At 35.6% G+C, this 10000-nt stretch overlaps 1 protein-coding gene across 3 annotated transcripts in view; it reads right to left on the bottom strand.

Annotated features, from left to right (window-relative positions):
• LOC115221322 (fibropellin-1-like) overlaps window positions 1-10000 on the bottom strand; it is a 105393-nt gene that overhangs the window by 88690 nt on the left and 6703 nt on the right. For all 3 annotated transcript variants that reach the window (XR_005002741.1, XM_036510651.1, XM_029791492.2), the window contains exons 4-10: window positions 8882-9091; window positions 7548-7658; window positions 6107-6217; window positions 4650-4760; window positions 2064-2174; window positions 1761-1871; window positions 752-865 (exon numbers count right to left, since the gene is read on the bottom strand). Coding sequence is in view for 2 of the 3 variants with exons in the window: in XM_036510651.1 (XP_036366544.1) it covers window positions 752-865; window positions 1761-1871; window positions 2064-2174; window positions 4650-4760; window positions 6107-6217; window positions 7548-7658; window positions 8882-9091 (879 nt within the window). In the remaining variant the exon portion in view is untranslated. The remainder of the gene's footprint in view (window positions 1-751; window positions 866-1760; window positions 1872-2063; window positions 2175-4649; window positions 4761-6106; window positions 6218-7547; window positions 7659-8881; window positions 9092-10000) is intronic.

Below are 10000 nucleotides of genomic sequence, written 5' to 3' on the forward strand. Positions count from 1 at the left end.
ATGTGTAGTAATGACCTTAATGTAAATAAACTGATTCTAAATTTAAAAAAAAACTTTCATCAAAATTCACACATTTTGAAGAGATCTCAGAATATATATATAGGGTGTCCCAAAAAGATGTACTCCCTCTTTGACTTCCCAGTACTCATGCATTTTGTGTTCAAGTAGATGTTTATTGATATACATACAATCCTAAAAAGTTAAATTAAATTCAGGAAAATAAATTGTTGTAGAAACGATTATTTATTGTCATTTAGAATTATTTAATTTCTCTCTCATTCCTGGTAGCGGAGAATTTTTCTAGAATTTTTTGCTAACCTAAAATTTATTAATTAATGATTTTTTGGCTAATTTTGAAATTAAATCAGCAGTTTATATTTACTGCTGAGAAAACCGTGCGAATGTGGAGGATTTTGAAAATTTATAGCATATAGACTCAAGGCATGTTTATTATCGCCTCGTGAATATATGGTAGTCCTTGGCTTTTCTGCCGAAGAGGCAACGCCAGTGGTAAATAAATTTATTTTATTTACAAAAGATTGCTGAAACTATGCATAGTCCAGAAAGGAGAGGGTAAAAGTTTTTATTTCTCTTTCCATTTCAGAATTACAACTATTAGTGGTTTGGAGTTTAGCTGCTCTTTCTAGTGAGTCGGATGTCCTATTATGGCCATCCCTTATATGTTTGAATATATATATATATATATACATGTACAAAGAGAAAAAAAGAAGAGGAAAAACAGTCAACTTACAAACGGTGCACTGTTTGCCACTAAAATTAGGTTGGCAGGAACATTTATAATCTTCATTTCCAATGCTTCGACAAATTCCTTTATTTAAACAAGGAGAAGAGTGACAAGCATCATCTGCAAAAAATAAAATAATAATGATAATAATTTTTTCTACAAAGAGAACAAGGTCTGGAATTTGGTGTGGGCATGGGTGAGGGGAAGGTGCTATTCAATTACCTTGACCCCAGTGTTCAACTGGTACTTATATTATTGACTCCGATAGGATTAAAGGCAAAGTCAATCTTAGCAGAATGCTAATAATAATAATAGCAGTACCAGGCAGTGGCTCGCATGGCTTCTGATCTTAACTGATTGGAAGTGTCATCGTGTACATTGTTTTGTCTTGGTATAAAAGATGGGCTACAGCAAATATTCTGCTCAATACCACAGATTTGCTTGTCAGTTGTTTGACCTTAACCAGTTGAGCATGTCCCTTAGTGGCTGACGATATGTGCATCTCTGATCATGAGCAGAAGTAGTGGGGAACATCATAGCCATGTGTTGAGAGGGATTCTTTGGGGTTTGGATAATTCACCTCTGGAAACATAAGTGTTTCATTGTTGTTGTAGTAATTGTGGTGGTGGTGGTGTGGTGGTGGTGGTGGTGGTGGTGGTGGTGGTGGTGGTGTGGTGGTTTGGTGGTGGTAGCAGTGAATGATGAAGTGAAGTGGACAGTAGTCTTTGTGTGTTTTTCAATGTCTAAATATGATTCTTCTTCTGCTTTGAAATTCTTTTATCTTCCAATTCACAATCTGAGATCAAATATTACTTACCAGACAAGTACAATTCCCAAAATTCTAATTAATAATTAGAAAATAAAATATTATTGAAGAATTAATTATTTAAGTTGTTTCTTACAAAGAAAAAAAAAAACACAACTTTTTGTATTCTTTTTGGTTTCAGATTTTTTTCCATTTTTTTTTTTGAATTCTTTGGATGAGTGTAATGCATTGAATTAAATAGCTACTCACAGACACTGCAGACTTCGCCCTTATATCCAATTCGGCATTGGCAGGTAAATTTCAAACCCACAGCAATGCAAGTACCACCATTTAGGCAAGGATGTGCATAACAGGCTGAATCTGCGAAAAGAAGAAAAAGGAATAACAAATCAGCATCAGCATCATCATCATCATCATCGTTTAACATCCGTTTTCTGTGCTAGCACGGGTTGGACGGTAATTCTTAATTACTTAATTTCTTAAACAGGTGCAGGAATGCATGCAGTTATTGGCCTGAATAGAAATCAAAAGATATGAAGTTGTTCAACTTACATGTTTGGCAGTTGATTCCACTGTAACCCTTTAAACATTGGCACTCATATTTGTGTTCATGACGGATACAGGTTCCACCATTCACGCAAGGTTGATCATAGCAAACATCATCTGTAAAAGAAGAAAGTCATTTCATCATTAATCATCATCCTCATCATCATCATCATCATCAAACGTTCGTTTTTCATGCTGGAATGGGTTGCACAGTTTGATAGGGTCCAGCAAGTCATGGCAGGGCTGCTCAAAGTTCTAGCGTCAGCTTCAGCATGACTTCTATGGCTGGATGCTTTTCCTCAACTCAACCGCTTCACAAAGTGTATTGGATGCTTTTTTTTTGTACCACTAACATTAGTGAGGTTACCAAATAAACTTGCAACAGGGGAAAACGAAAGAATATTAATTACAAAAGAGTCAACAGCTAGTACTTTTAAAATTGGATGTTATTAACTGTCACAAACACCACGAATGGATGCCTTTCCTAACACCAACCCCTCTGAGAGTGTAATGGGTGCTTTTACATGCCATTTGCATGACCCCGGTATCTGCCACGACTGCGATTTTACTTGGCTTGATGGGTCTTCTTCTCATGCATGACAAAATGCCAAAGGTTTCAGTCATTGCCTCCGTGAGGCCCAACACTCAAAGGGAGCTTTTCATATGTCACCAACATCAGTCACTTTGCCTTCATGAGGCCCAACACTTGAAAGGTGCCACTGACATGGGTGCCTCTTATGTTCCACTGGCACGAGTGCCTCTTACATGACACCAGCATCAGCCAATTTTCACTTGGCTTGCTGGGTCTTCTCAAGCAAAGCATATTGCCAAAGGTCTCGATCAATAAACATTGGCTCTGTGAGGCCCAAAGTTCAAAGATCATACTTCACCACCTTGTCTCATGTCTTCCTGGGTCTACCTCTACCACAGGTTCCCTCTACAGTTAGAGATCAGCTCTCCTCTACACAGCTCTCCGTATTTATACACGTCACATGACCATACCAGTGCCTGCTGTTTCTGTAACGCTTCAGCATTCAGATTATTCTGCCAAATGTGATGCTTATTTATTGACATTGTTTAGAATTAGTCATGCATTACCTTGTAGCATCAAACCTTCAATGAATTGATTGTTCATTTTTAGAATGACATTGTAGGGTATGTGTGAAAAGGTGGAACTGGCTTGTTTGGCCACAAAATAAGTAGAATATTCAGGCCATATATGGTCAGTTTAAATGCTAAAACATTTCAATTATGGAATCAGATGGGGTATTGTGCTTTTGAGCAAAATACTTTGTTTGAAGTTGCCACAGTCCACTCAGCTGTAAATTAGTTTCAACAACAGCCAGGAAGTTAACCTGAGAATGGACCAATGGCTCCTTTAACCCTTTCGTTACTGTATTTATTTTGAGATGCTCTGTGTTTCTTCCAGTTATTTTAAATATAACAAAGAATTTAGTAAAATAACTTGGTTATCATTAAATTAGTGTTAGGAACATAAATTGTGACTAAGGTTTGGTGGAAGATTTAATTCAAAACTTGTGAAAACAAGACATTTGTACTACAGAGCCAGAGATGGTTTCAACCAGGTTGGTATCAAAAGGGTTAAGAATTGTTTCTCTATTATATATTTTAACCTTCTTGTTACCAAATTTCTGTTGAGATGCTCTTTGTTTCTTTCAATTGATTTTAAATATAACAAAGAATTTAGTAAAATAACTTTGTTATCATTAAGCTTGTGTTAGGAACATAAATTGAGACTAAGGTTTGGTGGAAGATTTTAATTCAGAACTTATGGAAGCAAGACATTTGTACTATAAAGCCAGTGGTGGTTTCAGCCAGGTTGGTATCGAAAGGGTTAAGAATTGTTTCTCTGTTATATATTTTAAACCTTTCATTACCATATTTCTGTTGAGATGTTCTGTGTTTCTTTCAATTCATTTTAAATATAACAAAGAATTTAGTAAAAAAACTTTGTTATCATTCAGCTAGTGTTAGGAACATAAATTGTGACAAAGGTTTGGTGGAAGATTTTAATTCAGAACTTATGAAAACAAGACATTTATACTAAAGAGCCAGAGCTGGTTTCAGTCGGGTTGGTATCAAAAGGGTTAAAGAGGGAGAGTGTTATGATCTGATTTCCTTATGGAAACTTGGCTAAGCTCTGGACTCATGAGTCTTAGAGCTCATGACAGGTTTAAGTGGTGCTAATGACCATCATATTGCAGGTATGTCAGTTGATGGGTTCAGATTCCGGAAGTAACATTGTGAATCATCATTCAGGTGATACACTAATGACTGTTTAATTATAAGTGTGTCATAGTAGTAGAGAACTTCAATGCAGTGAAGCAAATCTGCTAGAAATAGCAACCAAATCTCTCTAAAATAAAAATTTTAAAATTACATGGTACTACCTTAAAAAGAAAAAAATACATCAGTTACTTAGAACCTATATGCATAAATAAAAGTGGGGATGGTCATGGCAGGACCACCTTTAATTATAAGGACTGCTCAATGAAAGTACATACTAGAGTCAACCATTACTGACATGTTTGCTATAAAAATAATGAAAGATTAACAAAGAAGTGAACTTACATGTGGCACATCTGGGCCCAACATAAGCAGGTTTGCAGGTACATTTCACGGTACCACCGACGATATAGCAGGTACCCTCATGGAGGCAAGGTTTCTGTGCACACAGATCAACTAGAAAAAGAAAAATACAAAAACATACATTAGCAAAATATTGTTATAAATTCTACAAAATTCAATCATTTACTTTTTTTTTGTATATTTTCCATTCTTTAGGTAAGTTACATGCAAAAGTAAGAACAGACACAGAGTTAGTTGTCAGATAACTTTCCAATGCTATTTGCATTAAAGTAAAAAAATTTTTTTTTTATAATGTTTTATGATTTTGTTTTTGTTTAGTTCTATTTTTACTCTACAACTTTTGTTTAATGTTTTTGAAATCCGAATATATTTTACCTCTTTTCACAGATGTGACAACGGAGAGCCAAGTGAAAAAAAACCCAACAAATTTGTAGTAAAGATTGTTTGCCAACATAACATGGCAGTCCTGGTTTAGGACGAATGTTGCTGTAATTTAGCCCCAGGAGACATCATCTCCAGCTGGCCATATGACACAATCTTTGTCCTTATATTTTTGAACAAGGACACAGATCATGTCGTATAGCCAGCTGGAGATGATGTCTCCTGGGGCTAAATTACAGCAACATTCGTCCTAAACCAGGACTGCCATGTTATGTTGGCAAACAATCTTTACTACAAAGTACTCTCATTGAATATCTCTCATGAGATTTAAAAATGGTAATTTTCTAATTTATAGATCAGTAACTAGTTGTCACCTTGAAAGCTATATATTTCAAAAGGGAATTAGGCAGTGCCACCTCTAGCCGAACAATCATTCTGTGCTGATGAAGGGAAATAACCCAGAAATCACAATACACAGATATCGTTTTGAGCTGAGTGGAGGTGCTAGATTCCCTTGTTCAAAAATATAAGGACACAGATCATGTCGTATAGCCAGCTGGAGACGATGTCTCTTGGGGCTAAATTACAGCAACATTCGTCCTAAACCAGGACTGCCATGTTATGTTGGCAAACAATCTTTACTACAACGTACTGTTGCTGAATATCTCTTGTATTTGTGTCTTCTTGTCTTGACATAATGTGAATGTTCTCAATGGCTTTCCCTATCATACAGGAGGTGTCATTCATGTCTGATCATGGAGAAATACTGCCTGGCACGAAAATAGGTGAGAGTTGGCAACAGGAAGGGTATCCTGCTATGGAAAATCTGCCTCAATGTATTCCATCCAACCCATGCAAGCATGGAAAAGCGGACATTAAAACTGACAGTGACAACAATGATGACAACAACAACAACAACGTCAATGATGAATATGAATGGTCAGGACTAAATAACCGTATATCACAAGTCCACTGGTTTGATGCTCAACCGTTTCTAACAACAAATCTGCCTTGTTTTTGGTATAATTTATTGAAATAACTCAAAATGAAATACTTACTTTCTTCACAATTCTTGCCAAAATATGGAGCCGGGCATTTGCATTTATATTCATAGCCATCAACAATACAAGTTCCACCATTCCTGCAAGGTTTGCCAGCACAAGCGTTATCTGAAATGAAAGAACATCTTTGTAACTTTTCGTAATCTTTATTTCTAATAATAATGTGCAGATGCAGACACATGGGTGTGCAGCTGGGAGGCATGTGTTGCAACCATGTCCAACAGGTGCTGGTTTTTAAGTCCATGTAACTTAGCAGTTCAGCAAAAGAGACCAATGGAACAAGTAGCAGACTTTGAAATTAAGTTCTAAGGTCAATTTCTACAACTAAGCCTTTGAAGGAGGTGCTCCAGCTTGGTCTTAATTGAAAGAATAAAATAAGTAAAAGATAAAATAAACTCATCTGTTTTGCAAATACTTTTGTTTTGTTTTATTTTTTCTGCCAAGCATTTGAGTGGACATTTTCAGACAAATTCTTTGACCTTAGTTTCACAATTTCCACCATTTTGGCAAGAGTTATGAAGCCATTCATTGTCTTCAAAAGCTTGCATTATTCTCCATGCAAGGATTTTTTTATAGAGTTACAAAACCAAGGTTATTGAAACGTTAGAACCAACCATCAGATGTGGTTAACATTCACGAAGGAGAGGGCAAACTTGTGGGTTCAAACCAGCTCAAAATTCCATGAGTGAATGTCACTGCCAGGGCCAGTAAGTTTTAAAATATAACAATATGGCTTTCAACACAGTTTTTTAAAAAATGTGGCTGTGTGGTAAGTAGCTTGCTAACCAACCACATGGTTCCGGGTTCAGTCCCACTGTATGGCATCTTGGGCAAGTGTCTTGTGCTATAGCCCCGGGCCGACCAATGCCTTGTGAGTGGATTTGGTAGACGGAAACTGAAAGAAGCGTGTCGTATATATGTATGTATATATATATATGTGTGTGTGTATGTGTTTGTGTGTCTGTGTTTGTCCCCCCAGCATTGCTTGACAACCGATGCTGGTGTGTTTATGTCCCCGTCACTTAGCGGTTCGGCAAAAAAGACCGATAGAATAAGTACTGGGCTTACAAAGAATAAGTCCTGGGGTCAATTTGCTCGACTAAAGGCGGTGCTCCAGCATGGCCACAGTCAAATGACTGAAACAAGTAAAAGAGTAAAAGAGTAATTCAGATTTTATTGTAAATGAAATTAAGATCCTTTCTAATTTCGGGTCAAGACCAGCAATTTTTAGGTGGGGGCATGTCAGTTACAATGCCCCTAGAGTTCAACTGGTATTTATTTTATTAACCCATGAGAAAATGGAAGGCAAAGTCAACTCCAGCTCAGTTGAACTTCAAATATAAAGAAGCGGAAGAAGTGGAACAATGCCTTTTGTACGAAATGCTAGCAATTCTGTCAGGTTTCCCCTTATTACTCCAATTAAACGCATGATACTTACTTCTGTTGCAGTTAGTACCAGTAAAATTTCCTTTACAGAGGCATTTGTACTCAATACCGAGTGGCATACACGTACCATCATTATGACATGGATTTGGATAGCAAGGATTAGCTGGAAAAGAAAGCAAACAGTAAGTCATTTAATAACGGTATTCAGAAGATTCCTAACTCGGTGGGGGCTGCGTATTCCTCAAGGAACCTCTAGAGAAAAGTTGATCTTAGGACTAGTAACATATCTGTGTATATATATATCTGAGTAATATATATATATATATATATATATATATATATATATATATACATATATATATATCTGTATATATATATAATATATATATATATATAATATATATATAGATATATATATATGTTATATGTATGTATATATATATATATGTATGTATATATATGTATGTATATATATATATATAATATATATATATATATATATATAATATATATATATGTATATGTATATATATATATTATTTATATATATCTATATATATATATATATATATATATATATATATATATATATAGATATATATATGTTATATGTATGTATATATATATATTGTATGTATATATATGTATGTGTATATATAATATATATATATTGTATATGTTTATATATATATATATATATATATATATATATAGATATATATACATATATATATATATATATATATTATATAGATATATATATATATATATATATATATATGTATGTATGTTATATAATATATAATAAGTGTAGATCGTATGTATATATGTATATATATATGTACAGAATTCAGCAGAATTAAAGAAAACTGGATATATTTGCTTAGAACTGGAAAGACTTCTGTCAAATTTAAGCAAATTGTGAAGAATTGGATAGAATTACACTAAATTTCTTAAAACTAGGAGGAATTAGTTAACATTTATTAAGTTTAGGAAGAATTTTATACGTTTGAGCAGAACAGGATAAACTGACTCTAATTAGCATTTTATCAGTTACAAGAGTTCCTGTTGGTTCAATTAATGGAACAGCCTGCTCATGGAATTAACGTGCAAGTGGCTGAGTATTCCATAGACAAGGCTGACTCTTTGAATTACAAGTACAACTCATTTTTGCCAGCTGAGTGGACTGCAGCAATGTGAACTAAAGTGTCTTGCACTGGCAATCGAACCCACAGCCTTATGAGTGTAAGCCGAAAACCCCTAACCACTAAGACACATGTAGAACTGGGCAGAAGTGCCAGATACTTGGCAAAATTGCTAAAAATTTGGTTGAAGGGCAAATCGTGCAGGAATTGAGAAAATTTTGGCAGAATTGATTTGACTTACTTTTACAGATGACAGGTAACCGAAGATTTATGCTGCACTCATATTCATAATAGACATGTCTTCTTCTCACGGTTATCATAGCATATAATGGCTTAACACCAATGCCAGTCCAGTTACCGTGATTTTCCCCAAAATTATAACCGCAAGTCTTCCACATATTCTTGGAACCTTCTTTTATAACGCCGACCCATAAGGAGTTGGTACCAGCGCCTGAAAAGGGAGAGAATAAAGAGAAAAGTGAAATAAATGAAAGGATAGTGGTCAGGCGAGTAGTAGTGTATGTAGTGGTGGTGGTGGTGGTGGTGGTGGTGGTTTTGGTGGTAGTGGTGGTTTTGGTGGTGGTGGTGGTGGTTTTGGTGGTGGTGGTGGTGGTGGTGGTTTTGGTGGTGGTGGTGGTTTTGGTGGTGGTGGTGGTGGTTGTGGTGGTGGAGGTGGTGGTGATGGTTGTGGTGGAGGTGGAGGTGGTGGTGATGGTTGTGGTGGAGGTGGTGGTGGTGGTTGTGGTGGAGGTGGTGGTGGTGGTGATGGTGGTGGTGGTAGTGTTGGTGGTGGTGGTGGTGATGGTGGTGGTGTTAGTGGTGGTGGTAGTGGTGGTGGTGTGGCGGTGGTGGTGGTGGTCATTGCCTTTTAGGCATGTAGCAGCAGCAGCAAGACACTTGCTTACACACATATATATATATCTATATACCTATGCCAGCATGAAAAACAGATATTAAATGATGATGGATATATATATATACCTAAGAGATTTTAGAAGCAACATTTTTGCTTGTTGCAAAATCAGTGACTATGATATATATATATATTTTAGATTTACTACTTCGGTAGTAAATCTAAATAACAAAGTAAAATCAATGATAAGCAGTGTCTCCGTGAAAAAAATATTAATTACTACTATGTTTCTGTTGATGAAACTTGTTTCTCTGCCTACCTACTTACCATCTTTGGTATGTTGGTTAATGGAATAACTATCAAAAAATGAATCGTTTAAATTTAACTAAATTCTATAGTTGTATGCACCTGAAGATTGCTCTACATTTTAAAACTGATGTAATACTTGCATTATTTAATTAAATTGTATTGCATGAAACGATCGTACTGCATTATCTCTGGATATCC

The sequence above is a fragment of the Octopus sinensis genome, linkage group LG18 (assembly GCF_006345805.1).
Source record: "Octopus sinensis linkage group LG18, ASM634580v1, whole genome shotgun sequence".
NCBI lineage: Eukaryota > Metazoa > Mollusca > Cephalopoda > Octopoda > Octopodidae > Octopus > Octopus sinensis.